The sequence below is a fragment of the Ptychodera flava genome, chromosome 14, assembly GCF_041260155.1.
Source record: "Ptychodera flava strain L36383 chromosome 14, AS_Pfla_20210202, whole genome shotgun sequence".
NCBI lineage: Eukaryota > Metazoa > Hemichordata > Enteropneusta > Ptychoderidae > Ptychodera > Ptychodera flava.
In genome coordinates, this window is record NC_091941.1 from 11612943 (window position 1) to 11627488 (window position 14546).

Consider the following 14546-nt stretch of genomic DNA (forward strand, 5'->3'; position numbering starts at 1 on the left):
TCACGTCAGCATTTTTAGTTCATATCTGGCAATATTTGGCCATTGCTTGCATTTTGCTGCTGTCATTTCTGTTCATCTGACATTTGGCACAACCGTTCCAGTTTTCTTGAAGTTTGGTTTCAACCATTCATTTTTTTTTCTGAGTCACATTGGTATGAAATTAGTGACACTTTAGGCTTTGCATGATTACTTGTAAGTCCGTTGTGTTGATTGTTAAGTAACAAAGAGGATCAGAGTACGATTGGAACTAATTTGGTATAATTAGATAGTGAATTAATGTCGGTTTAATCTGCAAGTGTAAGCTCATTTGCACGTGTTTTATTAGTAATGTGTAATATTGCAGCATGCAGCTACAGGACACCCAACAGTTTCGAGAAATTTGAAAAATATAAAAATCCAGTTTTCCCAAATAAGTTCCAATCGTGTTTTTGAAAAAAATATTGATTAGGCCTACACCGTCTTCATCCATACTTTCATCACGACATTATATTACACGGTGCCAAGTAATCTTTCTTGACTACATATCAGAGTGTTTGCTGTCGATAAGTACACCGCTCCATATATGTCTTTCTCATTGAAAACAGGTTCGAATCAAGGCATAGGAATCCCATGTAACAAGAGATAAGGGTGACCACCGACAGTCAGACGAATTCAGTGTATTCCTCGGCAGAGCGCAACTCACAATTCGACACTCAAGTCGTGTTGTCTTTTATCCTTAATTTGTCATTCGATCGCATATTCTCTACCTTGAGATCGACTCACATGGAATTTAACCTAGAGCGTGCGTTCATAGCCTATTATTTCTCAGAAGTGACTTATTCAGTTTCATCAACGATCCTTCGGGGAGGATTCCCCGCGCAGAAGAAACTTTTTGGAGAGCTTTCTGTGTATTCGCCTTTCTTTTAATGACGACTTATGGGGGAAAAATAATGAATAGCATCAATTAACATTTGGTTATTCGATTGAAAATTGGTAAGAGAGACATTATTTTTTAAAAATTGAGTATGAAGTTACACTTTGTTATTGTATTGATGATGACGTTTTCTGACATCGTTTACAATGAGAGAGAGAGAGAGAGAGAGAGAGAGAGAGAGAGAGAGAACGTGAAATTCGGCATTACAGTGTAATTCTAGTACAGTCTACTGTACTGATCGTATTTGAATAATGTATCTTTTGCTGTGTTTAATATAATTTCAGAAAAAATATCAAAATCTAATTAATTAATTGCACATTAACCTAATAATACATCTTTATTTTCAGATGAATATTGTCGCCGTCGATTACACATGCACGCAAAAGAAATGTGCTGTATATCTCCGTCTGCAGCGTACTGATATAGGTGCCTTCAGGCATCCATCAATCAGCAACAAAAAGCAATATTAAACGTTTTCTGTTTCCTTACAAGGGACCGTGAAGTGACTCCGATGTCTGATATGGAAGACACGCAGCGGAACTGCTCTCTGTCGATAATAGAACATCTATCGATCACCTTTCTGGTCGTTTTAGCGATCGTAGGCATGGTTGGAAATTTTCTCGTTTTATCCTCCGTCATCCTATGGAAAAAACTGCGCCGGTCGTCGAATTACTTCATCGCCAACTTGAGCGTTGTTGACTTTCTCTTCTGCGCATTCAGCTTACCGATGGTTTTGGTTGCTCTGCTAACTGGGTGCGGCTGGCACCTTAACATGAGGCTCTGCCAAGTTGCTGGATTTTTAGGGACTATGTTCTACACCACATCGACAAGTATACTGATGACAGTGGCCCTGGACCGTTACTTTATCATCACGAGGAAAATATTCTGCACCCATCCGTCCCCGAAAAGATACACCATTTGCGGTATTGTCCTGGGCTGGCTGCTTGGCTTTTTGGTGGTTGTTCCGACCCTCTTCGGGTTCGGACAGTTTGGCTACAACGAGACAACAGGCCTGTGCGGCTACCGCATGACAACTGGGTCCCAACATGTGCAGAAATACCAAATGGTACCGGTTGCATTTGCTGTGTGTCTACCAACACCTGTGATATCCTTCTGCTACACAGCGATATACAGACAAGTCAATAGAAGAAAAGTGGCGGTGGACACCTTGCAATCTATTCCAATGGTACCGCCCATGATAAAAGAAATCAAGATCGCCAAAGACTTGTTGATTGTGTTCGGTGCTTACTTCTTTTGCAATCTACCCTATGGCCTTGCCATAACTGTGAATCTCATGGGAGTAGAGCTGTCGGGCCGACTGTACAGATGGGCATCGTTATTTTTGGTTCTAAATCCGGTCTGCAATCCCATCATATACGCTGCTAGGATACAGACCTTCAGAAAAGCCTTTAAGCACATAATTTTGCTCCGCTTTCGGGCCCTGACTGAAGCAATGTAGCATAAAGATCCGTTCTTCTTCCCTTTTTCCTCCTGTCCCCTAAAATGCATGTTTTATATGTCTTTTTCCTCGCCTACGACTCACTGTTATAGCGCAACTGAAATGAACAATTGCTGAGTTCATGACCTGATATATTTTGTACAAATGTGAATCCAAGCCTATGAAGAAATATCACATTGCTCATGAAATTGTTTAAATATGAGTGTTACCCTATGACAAACAGTATACTGATACACGTTTCCCGAAAGTCCAACTCCTGTACGGCTATAGCTAATGCCACACTGCGCATGAACGACGTTCTCAAATGCTGTTCTCTGTTAAATGTTAGTGCCAGTATGTATATTTCCAGTCGATGCAAACTTTTCGGATTTTCTAGTCAAGCCTGTTTAGTTGTAAATATTTCAAAACTTGTTTCGAGTTTTTGTAAGCCTGTCGATATGAATGTATTGTCCATTTTGACGTCATAGTAGAAGTTAATATTTCCATTTGCTGTATCTTCTTGCGATTTTTCCGTTAGTTTTGATTGAAATGATCACTAGCTCATGTTGAATAGCCTGTCAAATAACAGAGAAACATTACGTGCCCTACAACTAAATAACATGTGATTTTACAACGAAAATTTCAATTTTGTCCGGACAGAAATACAAACTCTGTTGACACGCGGATTGCAACGTAGGCATTCGTCTGCACCTGCGCGAGCCATTTACAGCAATTTCAAAATAAATATTCATTACTTATGCCCGGCACTTACGTCATAGTCTATTGTTCGAGCACGTTGCGTAGCCAGATGTCTGGCAATCCTCGACGCAATGTTGTTTTGATCCCGCAATAAACGTGAACTTGTACATCTGGCGTGATCGCGGCGTCACCATATCTGCGTTTTCTCCAGCACGCTGAGCATGCCAGACGTCAACAAACGAACTCGGAAGGGCAACACGTTTGAACAAAAATTAGCAGTTTTATGTGCTATAACATCACTAATAATGTTTGTTTCTTCGTAAAGCAACATTTTGCAACAAATATGAGCCTCCAACATGGAATTTTCCGAGGTAAAAAATGGTCAAAAGTTACAAATAATGGCCCTTTAATATTCCCATTTCCTATTTCACGGGACATAATGACGACTTTTCATTTGATGTTGGATATTCGACGAATACAACGAGTGTACACAAAGCATTTGAATTCTTATATTCCTTCTGGATAGCTGCAAATAGACATCATTTTGTGCAGCATTCATATCACCTTTACGGTACTGCTTTTCAGATTCGCATCGTTAAGTTAAATTAGCGTTCATTATATTCAATTTTCCAGTCATGATATTACATGTAGCAGTATTAAAATAGCGATAACATGAAGTCGTTTTGCCTTATAGGTAAAAATAGTGGACATTATGTGTAAGAAAGAATTACTTCGTCCCACTGGAAATTTTGACTCTGTACTGAAAGGAAATGTACCGTGAAAGAATATTTAAATTTGCAAATATTGTCTATTTCTCGTCCCTTAAAATTTGTTTCTCTTTGACTGTTTCTGCAAGGTTCAAAAACGGTGTCGGACTGTAAGCATTATTTTGTCAATTTTGTAATATTCAAGATGCAAGTTACGTCGGTGAGAACTCAGACAGTATGCTGAAAGAGATCTCGATAAAAACATGGATCCTGGGTCTTGTTAGGTCTGAGATAAAATTTAACCCCGGCTATTGCTGCGGATCCGTAGCCCACCTCTCCCTTGACTGTTTGTGTCCTCAATACAGACATTCAGGGAAGTGATATAGCTGCGGATCTGCGGCAACCATGTTTATAGACAAAGAAGGTCCGATGCAAGCAACATACCACATAATTCTCACAATTTGCAAATCTCAGCTTTCAGTCAGTGAGGTGAATATTAGGCCCAAAATGTAGTTTTTTTTCACATCCCAGGTACATTTTACTAAAATGATACAGCTATGCGCTATTTTAGTTTGGGTTCGTTTTTGTTATTGTTGTGTTTTGTGGCTTGTTTTCGAGTTGGCAAGATCCAGCTACCGACATGAAAATAATGCATAAACGTTTCAAAGCATGCTAGAGGTAATTCTTATGTGCAGCAACACAACAACGAAAAGTTCACTGTTCAAAACTGACATTTGCATTGCCTTGTGTATGTGGCGCTCTGCCGATTTTTAAAAATTGAGTTTTTCAAAAGAAGTAAGTAAATGACGAGTTAGACAACGGTAAAATAATCTTTTCAATTCTTGCCTGAATATTTGCATCATACGCGAGCAACAATTTTGTCTTCACGGATCACTATGAGGAAGTCTTTCACGTTGTAGAAAAAAACCTCTAAAATACCCAACTTTTGCCCTTTCTATGATTGACGAGTGAACATGAAAATAAATCGGCATATCAACTGTAAAACCGTGGCGCTGAATGCCAAGAGTTAGAAAATAAACGTGGTTGCTACGGGCAACACACTTTTTTTTTTGGAAAACCCGTCGAGTTGAAATCTGTTCGAGGTAAAATCTTGGCTACGTCAAAAGCGTGCATTGACCATGCGCTGTGATGCTGTGATGACGATAATCCGGATGAAATTATCGCAAATGCTGCATTAAGGATATTACATTTTAAATGTCGGCATATGAGCCTCCCGATCAAATGTGAAACGGACAGACGAGGAGTTGTCAAGGAGACAATATATCATCTGCGCAAATGGTTTGAGTTTTCTTTCAAGAATAATAAGTTTTATTGTATATCCAAAACTTTCAACTCTCCGCCTGTTCCGTTTCTCCGAAAAAAAAGTTGATTTTGGTAAAGATGGAATTTATTTATTTAATTTTGTATATAAACCAACTGTGTAGCACGAGATTAGGGTTTCGATGAAAGTTACCCGGATGGCAACCTTGGAGATGGTGTTGGACTACCACCGTGATCATTAGGTAGTATATCTAGTACGCCAGTAATTGTCATATTTAGCATGCTATGACGTTAATGTCATAAACAAGATATTTTGTAGAGTTTTCTTTTTAGTCTAGATCGGCGCGTTAACTATACGACTGTGATGTTGGTATTACATAGCCGCAAAATATACCTGAGTACTCTGGTGAAGCTCCATCTAATATGTAGCTGCAACTTTTTGGGGGTATTTTCCAGTATTTTTGACCTCTTTGTAAAGTACAGATTCTTCTTTTTCTACTCCCTAAATCTCGTTGAAATGGATGAATTATTTTGTATTCCAACAGATACATAAGGAAGAGAAATGAGAAAATATATTCATTTTGTAGAACAAAATTGATGATGCCATCAATACTTACCGCTATTGTCCCTATGAACTTCAATCTGGAGCTGAAGTATTGCGCTCTGTGAAAGACGCTGTATGATTCAATTGCTCATCGACGTTAAAATTGGAGGGTAAAATTGTGATTTGCCGGTGGCTGCCACGCTCTGTGCACCGAACAATGAATGTATATGAAAGCCGCCGGAGCTGAATCACGAACAAAATGTAACGTGTTCGGGGGAGGATTTCTCAATTTCACGGCCAGATACACATGTACGGGATGGGGATGTGAGCAAGTTCTGGGTCAGTATAAATAACTGGATCGACACCCGAATCAGCGTTCAACCGCTTTATTGACTAGAACTCAACAACACTAAAACTAGTACTGAACAGTAACATCTAGAACGTGAGAAAAGTATCCATTTTTGGCGGGATACCGCAACATCACAAACTCGACGTGATTGGCTAATGAATACTGAAAGCTGATTGGCTATCATAGTTCAAAGACTGAATCCGCACAAGTCCATGAAAATAAACTTTCATCTCCGATATTTCTCCCAGGTTGCGTAATTTATGAGAAATAGCTCAATCAACAAAATGAATGAAAACATAAAGATTGCTTTATCTAAACACAAACTGAAATGCTGAAATGTGTCTTTACTCAGATCTTGTAATGCAAATTAATGAGAGCAAGAGTTAGCTTCTAGTGGGTAAAGTTTGTTCACTGGTCTACTTGTATGTCCCATGGCTCTCTTAATTTCCGCTGATCTCACAAGGTTGTCGCATCTATAGTTGAATCTTTCAACTTTAGCCAAACTCCAATTTAGGCGTCGCTTTACGTCGTCCTGCACAAGTACTACGTCTCCAACCTTGATGGCATTTACAGTTTTTCGGACAAGTTATAGTTCTCGCGTAGAGCTGGTAAATACTCCGATACCCATCGACGCCAGAATCGCGTGTGAAGTGTTAGTTAGCAGAGTATAGCGTTTGTTTAACTCGTCGTGGTTGCCATATGTAGGGTCAGTGAGTTCGTCATCATCAACAGACAGATATGGCAACGTAGTCAAGGGACGACCATGCAGTAGATGAGCTGGAGTTAACGGTATATTGTCTCTACGTCGGCAGAGACGTAAGTTATCGGCCGGTCGTTCAACATTGCCTCGACTTCAGTTAGCAGGGTGTTCAGCTCATCGTAGGTTACATACGCACGTCCCAGAGTTTTCTTTATGGCGTTCTTCGTCAGCCCAATCAATCGCTCCCAAACCCCCCAAACCATGGGCTCGTTTGGGTATGAATTTCCATTCAACTCGTTTATTCACCAAGTAGTCCTTCACTTCAGGCGCGTCGAATAATCGGTTCAATTCGTCTGATGCTGATATGAAGTTAGTCGCGTTGTCCGAGATCATTTTACTAGGAAGTGAACGTCTCGCTGCGAAACGACGGAAAGCTTGCAGGAAACCTCTCGTCGATAAGTCAGTGACTAGCTCTAAATGAACCGCGCGTGTTACTGCACAGGTGAATAGACACGCGTACACCTTGTGTCACGTACAGTTTTCGTAGATTGATGTACAAAGCTCCAGTAAAGTCTACTCCTGTCACAGTAAACGGTGGTGTAATGTTACACGATCTGTTTGGAGAGGTGCCTGTACTGGATATGTGTACGAAGTTCCGCTTATCTTACGGCATGTGACGCACTTTCTCAGGAGAGACCTCGCAGTATGTCGAAGTTTCGGGATCCAGAATCGCTGCTGTAAGTTTGTTACAGTTGACTGGACTCCAGCGTGAAGAAGTCGTGAATGTGCGTCGAGAATTAAGTGATCGGTAAATCGATGATTATTTGGCAACAAAATCGGGAATTTCACATCGTAACCGATAGGCGCGTTCTGTAATCTTCCATCGCATCTCAGTATTCCGCTTTCGTCGGCGAAAAGTTTCAGCTGTTTCTGTGTTGTAGCAAACTGTCCTTTCTGTTGCACTGAACGTGTGCCGTAAGTCTCTTGTTGGATGTGTTTGATCCAAACGAGTTCCGCGTGTTGTATTTCATCTGCAGTGATGGGTCCGCGTTTCCGAACAGCTGATTTCTTCAAATTCGATACGAATCTTATGACCAAGGCAGACACGCGAAGGAGTTTTGGCAGGTTGCTGTATCTGTTCGCGTCCACAATGAATTGTATACCAGTTGCTAGCATTTCGCGTTCCGGTTCGCTGACAATTTTGTTATCTCCTATCTGATCTGAGTTACCAAGGAGATCGTCGTCTCTTGCAGCTGACAGTGAAACGTGGTGTATGGCACTGTCAAACAATTCGCTGATTGGCCAGTCGCCGTGGTGTAACCAAGAGGGTCCATTCCACCAAAGTTTGTTTGTCTCTAGGTTACGCGCAGAAATCCCTCGGGTTAGCAAATCTGCTGGATTTCCTTTGTAGGACAGTATTTAGCGGTACAAGAAATTCCTCTGATTTCCTTGACGCGATTAGCAATAAAGACTGGAAGTTTCTTGTCGCTGTTTAACCAGTGTAGAACTATCTCGCTGTCTGACCATAAAGTACACTGTTGAATACGTAGTTTATCCGTAAATGCGTTGCACAAGAATTTGATTAGCCTCGAGCCAACCAAGGCAGCCATCAACTCCAACTGAGGTAGAGTTAGTTCTTTGAGAGGTGCAACTCGAGTTTTGGCCATCACGATTGCGGTCTTGTTGCCATGACGAAGGTATGCGACCGCACCATATGCCTTCTTGCTTGCATCGGCAAACACGTGTAAGTCGTAGTCTTGGCTGTCAGGCTGAATCTGAGAATCGAAGTACTGTCGCTTTAATTTCAGCTCTGTAGTTTTACTCAGATCATGCGCTATATCTGTCCACTGTTTACACATTTCGTTACCAAGGGGTTCATCCCAGGCCAGTCCTTTCTTCCACAATTGCTGTATGAACACCTTTGCCTTGACATGAACTGGAGAGAGGTAGCCAAGCGGGTCGTACAAGCTCGCTGTTGTTCTGACGACTTCGCGTTTCGTGGTGAGACTATCGACCGGTTTGAGATCTTTCTTGGCGTACGTTAGTTCATCTGTTTCGGTCAACCAACGAAGTCCAAGTGCGTTTACGGTAGTGTCCGGTTCGAGTTTATTGTCTCTTTCTGCAAGCACGCGAATATCTTCACAGTTAGACGACCAGCTTCGTAGATTAAATCCGCACCACGATTCAAACAGGTGGTTTGACTCCTCATAGTATTCGACCGCATCTTCGTTACTATCGGTTCCGCTGAGGATATTATCCACGTAAATATTGTTCTCGAGGTCGGTCGAAGTTGAGGTGCGTTCGTGAGTTTCTAAGTGGGTCTTTACAACCGCGTTGAGGATGAATGGGGAGCTGACGGCGCCAAAGAGTATCACCTTGAAACAATACGTTTTGAACGGACTTTCCGGGTTCATCGGTTCGGATAACCACAAGAATTTTGTAAACTGACGGTCACTTTCATCCAATCGCACGTGTAGAAAGGCCTTTCGATGTCGCTCGAAAAAGCGATGCGGTTTACCCGAAATCGAAGTAGAATTTGCGTTAGGTCGTTCAGTAGAGGTGGGCCCGTTAGTAGGCAATCGTTCAAACTTGGAGAATCGGTCGACTGCTTGCAACTACAGTCATAAACAATCCGTATTGGCGTCGTGGCTGAATCTTTCTTGACTGGGTGATGTGGCAGATAGTGGCCACTGCGACGCTCGCTTTCATTATCTGTCATTTCTTCGATGAAATCCCGCGCCTTTTGGTCGGAAATGATTTTGTCATAAGCCTCAAGAATGTCCGGTGTCAGTCTGCGAGCCATAGAACGCGTACGCATCTCCGCGATATTGTAGTTTGTAGGTAGGGCGGGTGGTCTGGTGTCCATGGTAACCGTGCCACATACTTGCCATTTTCAATGCGTAAGTGAGTGTCTCTGTACAGTTCGAAGTCATCTTTCGTTTTATTGTTTGCGAGTAGTTCGTCTTTGATACCGATTGTCTCGAGATCCCAATAAACTTTGAGTTGAGACTCTTCTTCGCAGGTGTCTGTGAGAATGTGTAGAATCGTGGCTGGGTTTTTGGTCGCCTTTCCTGAGTGAGTGGGACCGGAAAGGAGATATCCGAACTTTGAGGACACGGCGGTAGGTCCTGAGCCACGAATCACGCGATCTCCTACAAAATCCCAATAGTAGTCTGCACCGATCAACACAGATATCTCGAACGAAGTGGCATCCGAAACAGGGTGAGCTAGGGTCAATTCTCGTAGGTAGGGTACATTGATGAGCGATCGTGTGACAAAGTTAGTCATTCTTGTGGTGATCTGAGGAACTATGAGCACAGAAATGTCTATTTTCTGTCCAGAGAGCGTATTCAGTGTAAGCGTGGTTACATCGATTGATCTTTCGCGAGGTTGATTGTCACGAATGATGTCAGCCGAATTACTTCAGTGCCTTTAATCTTCAAACCGAGTTTTGTAGCGAAAGTTCTCGTGACGAATGAACGCGTAGCACCTTCGTCGAATAACACCGTGGCGTCAACTGTTTGGCGTTTCGTAGAGACTGGAACGACGGCTGTTTGAGAAGGATTGGTCCGTTTCGCGAGTTACTGGCATTGTAGCTCTCCTCCGTCTTGGCAAATTGAACGTGTGTCTCAGTAGCTGGGGTATTTACTGTTGCCATCGCAGTTTTATCGGTGTTATTGTCCGTGCGATCTTGATGGAGAGACGTGTGATGTTTTCTGCGGCATACACGACAACTGAATCTTGATTTGCACTCACTGACTCGGTGCTTTCCCAAGCAATTGAAACAAAGTTTATCGCGTTTCACAATATCAAGTCGCTTGGCGCGATCTGAGACGACAATGCAGTCGTTGGGAAAATGAGAGTCCTTACAATAGGCACACGATTTCTTGGGTTTAGCGGGAGAAGCTTTGGCGTGAAATGCGGCAGTCATGGATGGTTTGTCGGAGGAACCGCAGTCAAGTTCATCGGTTGAGTATCCAGCCTGTAGTGCGTCGATTTCCTTGTAAATCGCTTTCCGTAGATCGGCTAGATTCCATTCGTTGTTACCGTGTTCCCGTGCGATTTGTTTGCGAGTATTTACTGGAAGTTTTTCCAACACTATGGGTACAAGTAAATCTCCGTACGATTCTTCACGTTTCCCTAGAGATTGAAGGCCACGAATGTAGCTCTCAAGGGTGTCGTAGAAATTTCTGAGACTACTGAGTTCTCCTGTTGGAGTAGGCATGTCCCACAACGCTTTCATGTAGGCGCTTATGATTTGTGTTTTTGGCCATACCGCTCATCCAAAAGTTGAAGTGCATGTCCGTAGTTTGAACTTGTGAGAGATAGACCTTCGATGGTCCGAGCTGCCTCACCTTGAAGCTGAGCGTGTAAGTACTGGAATTTCTGTACGTCTCCCAGATTTTTGTCGTCATTGACAGCAGACTTGAAGGCGTCAAAGAAACTCACCCATTTCAGTATGTCCCGGAGAATGTGGGTAGTTGAAGTTTCGGTAGACTAGTGGTTTTCACAGAAGTAGACTGAGTCGTGGGTAAAGCTCCTCCGTTGTTAGATCTGACTGGTGATGAGCTTTCCGAATTTCGTCGATAAATCTGCATATCTTACGTTTCCTGTCGAACACGTTATGGAGATAGTCGTCGGCCTCCTCGATGACTCCTTCGAGTGCACCCTCGTCAACACTTTCGATTATTTTCAAATCTACTGATGCAAGAATATCGTACTCAGAGTTTATCAACTCACTCAGAGTGATGAGATTGTCGAGGGCAGTCGTCTTGTTGGCTGCAGAGTCGAAAGAGGCGATGAGATTTTCGGCTTTGTTGAAGAGTTTGGTTAGCGAAGCCCGATGGCCTCTTCTCGTTCCCTTCAGTCTTGTGAGTGGTGTCGATACGGGTTGCTCTGGAGCGTCTGCCATCCTGGTCTCGGCACCAAAAAATGTACGGGATGGGGATGTGAGCAAGGTTCTGGGTCAGTATAAATAACGGATCGACACCCGAATCAGCGTTCAACCGCTTTATTGACTAGAACTCAACAACACTAAAACTAGTACTGAACAGTAACATCTAGAACGTGAGAAAAGTATCCATTTTTGGCGGGATACCGCAACATCACAAACTCGATGTGATTGGCTAATGAATACTGAAAGCTGATTGGCTATCATAGTTCAAAGTCTGAATCCGCACAAGTCCACGAAAATAAACTTTCATCTCCGATAACACAGGCGATGTCGGTGCCATTAAGACTGATCGGTTTATTGTTTATCTGTGATATATTTACCTTCATAAGCAACTGAAAAAACACGAATCGCTCTATATGCTTCTCATAGACACACATCGCCACTTCGCAAGTTAAAGCCCAACTCCGTATAAAAGCGCGAGAACCTACGAGAATGGTCATAATGGTGGGATATTCAAACGTACTTGGTACGCTCTGGACGTCGTCGATAAAAACCTTTAATTTAGAAATCTACCGATTAATTTTTTTCTTGGAAATTGAGGGATAGGTGTATAAGTATTTGGAGCACAATATACTTGGTTTCTGATGAAATTAAATTTGAAATGACGTCTGGAACCAGAAAAAGAATAAAATATTTGCCGGTAATATCGCCAGTATAACGTTCTATGTTCAGTTTGAATCTGCATGATTGACATGATATGCAAATTGCAAATGAGTCATTAGCGATACGTTGTTTACTTTTTACGTACGTAGCGTTGATTGTTCAACGTGGGAAAAAACACCAAATACTCGGAGCGTACCGAAAGATACAAACGCACACACACTGTGTATAATAAATACATACAAACACATTAGATTCGGAAGTTCTCTTTTTGGAAAATTTGTTGGTCCTGAAAAGGACCGTTTTCATTTATGTTGGCCTACCTGAGCCGTACATTTTACAGACTGCCATTTCTGCCAGACATAAGTACGTCTGGTATGTTCGGGTTGAGACCACGGACAAGTACCAGCACGAATTCTGGCATGATCTCTCACTTTGTCTACACTGTCTGTGTATCTTCTGTCTTCTTTTCAAATTTCAAGTTTTACCCTCTAGTCAACGTACTTTTGAAAGCGCAATCATCGCAATGCGATATGCGTAACTATCGCTTAGCTGTTTCCAAAACTAGTGATATACATTTTCTTGCCCGACCTAAGCCGTGCATGCCTATGTTACACAAAGCGAACAAAGTCAAAATTCAAAAAAACAAGTAGCCTCCAGAGTCCAATGTGCTGACAAAACCGGGATTTTTTTGACGCCTGCTATCGCCTTCGGCATATTCGGTCGTCACTGCTGGGTCACTTATCCTGATCATGATCAGACGTCGAGTTGACAAACGTCGCAGGCGCGGCGGCAGCTGAGGTCACCGTACTATGTCCCATAAGTTGCACTCAAATGTCCGTGCTCGATCCCCATCACGGCTAACTCCAATTCATTCCTAGCAAAGAAAATTCCCGAGGCTACCTCTAGTGCTCATCAGTGACCGCTATCTTCATAAAGCCAGTAGACATAGTGTAATCAGCAGTCTGACTCTGACTACCACGCGTTTGTAATGAACTAGTATCGCGACTGCGTGGAGAATGTAGAAGTGCAAGTGCACTCGATTTTGGCGGGATCGTTCGAAGTAGCGAAATACTAGAACTCACCATTTTATAAGGAGGGATGAACATTGCAACGAATGCTCCGAGAATTCATGCGATCACTTTATTGTGATTTTATTTTTGGTGATTAAATATTAACAGGTTTGATTTCTAAAATATTATAAAGTATTTTTCAGAAGCTTTTTGAAATAATCATAAGACAACAAATCGACACCATATTTCATTTCGGTCACCATAAAACGTGTAATCGAAGCCGGGGGAATAGTCGTCAGTACCCTCCCATCCGACAGCGCCGAGTTCATGAGACAACGAAATGTTTGAAAAGGAAGCTACAACTACCATCAAAGAACTGTGGAAAACTGCGTTTTATAATGGAAACACAGCCCTGCCTCGCTGAACTAAGGTCGAATGAGGAAAGGATTGTTTAGACAAAAGCTCTACAAAATTTGGTAGACGACTTGGCCGTTGAGCATTGTGGTAAATGTCCATAGTCGTCCATTGAAATAACAACACTCTATAAATTTGGACATGTACTATAGGCGAATTTGCTGTTCTTTCAGAACTGTTTTGATTTTTCCCGTTCTTTCCTGAAATGCGGCATTTCTGGACGGCGTTCGGGCTATGCAATCAAGACTCCCTGCAAGAGTGATGTACACTATGACTGAGCCGAGGAAAACGCCAATAATTGACCCCGTGGCAGAAAAACTACTCGTTGGATTTCTGCATCGTTTACCCGTATACAAAGATGCGGATAGCTATTGCCACTGTCATGATACGCTCTATGTTGAATCATTTAAAAACGCGCTGAATACAATGACAAACGCTTAGTTTTCGGACGAGAAACGTATACTGAGGAGTGTCGATCGATCGCCTAGCAACGTCATCACGGTTTGTACAAATCCGAGGCGCCGCCGCGCCGAACCTCTGCTCCAGTAAGACTTCGAAAAAGTCTATGTTCAAGACAAACCTATGGGGGAAATGAGTGGATGTATCGTATGGAAAGTAAATCGTAAAATTGGGTGAAAATAGTATACGTAAAGTCATCGTGCAGTCAATGTTTACATTATGTGACGTGCACGTTCTATTTGTGGAGGTGTTCAACCAGCTGTTTTACTTTGCTACTTTTTGTTCACAAAGAAACCATATTAGTTATGTTTTGCTCCGCCCTTTTTTATCGATTTTTCTCGGTAGGGCCCTACCGAGAGTTACCGGTTTAACATTATCACTCTAATGGGTATCGTATTTGATGGGAAACATTGAAGGTGTTTTTGATGATGTATGTGATATTCACAGTGAACTACCTAGACGAAAAATTGATACG

The 14546-nt window shown here is 42.3% G+C and overlaps 2 protein-coding genes across 2 annotated transcripts; one reads left to right on the forward strand and one right to left on the reverse strand.

The window, feature by feature from the left end:
• The first annotated feature begins 1685 nt into the window (after positions 1–1685).
• On the forward strand, positions 1686–2372 carry LOC139150589 (melanopsin-like). The gene has a single exon (XM_070723026.1). The coding sequence runs from the start codon at positions 1686–1688 to the stop codon at positions 2370–2372; it is 687 nt and encodes a 228-aa protein (XP_070579127.1).
• A 4841-nt stretch (positions 2373–7213) lies between these two features.
• On the reverse strand, positions 7214–9045 carry LOC139150590 (uncharacterized). Its single transcript, XM_070723027.1, has 2 exons — positions 8178–9045; positions 7214–7884 (listed from the first exon to the last, which is right to left on the reverse strand). Exons 1-2 carry the CDS (start codon positions 9043–9045, stop codon positions 7214–7216), a joined length of 1539 nt encoding a protein of 512 aa, XP_070579128.1.
• Between the last annotated feature and the right edge of the window lie 5501 nt (positions 9046–14546).

Bases quoted from the DNA above. Each gene is read 5' to 3' on its own strand.
- LOC139150589 (XM_070723026.1), top strand. From the start codon at position 1,686: ATGAGGCTCTGCCAAGTTGCTGGATTTTTAGGGACTATGTTCTACACC.
- LOC139150590 (XM_070723027.1), bottom strand. From the start codon at position 9,045: ATGAACCCGGAAAGTCCGTTCAAAACGTATTGTTTCAAGGTGATACTC. The intron at 7,885-8,177 runs GTATTCAACAGT...TTTCACTGTCAG, and splicing joins CGCATTTACGGATAAACTAC to CTGCAAGAGACGACGATCTC.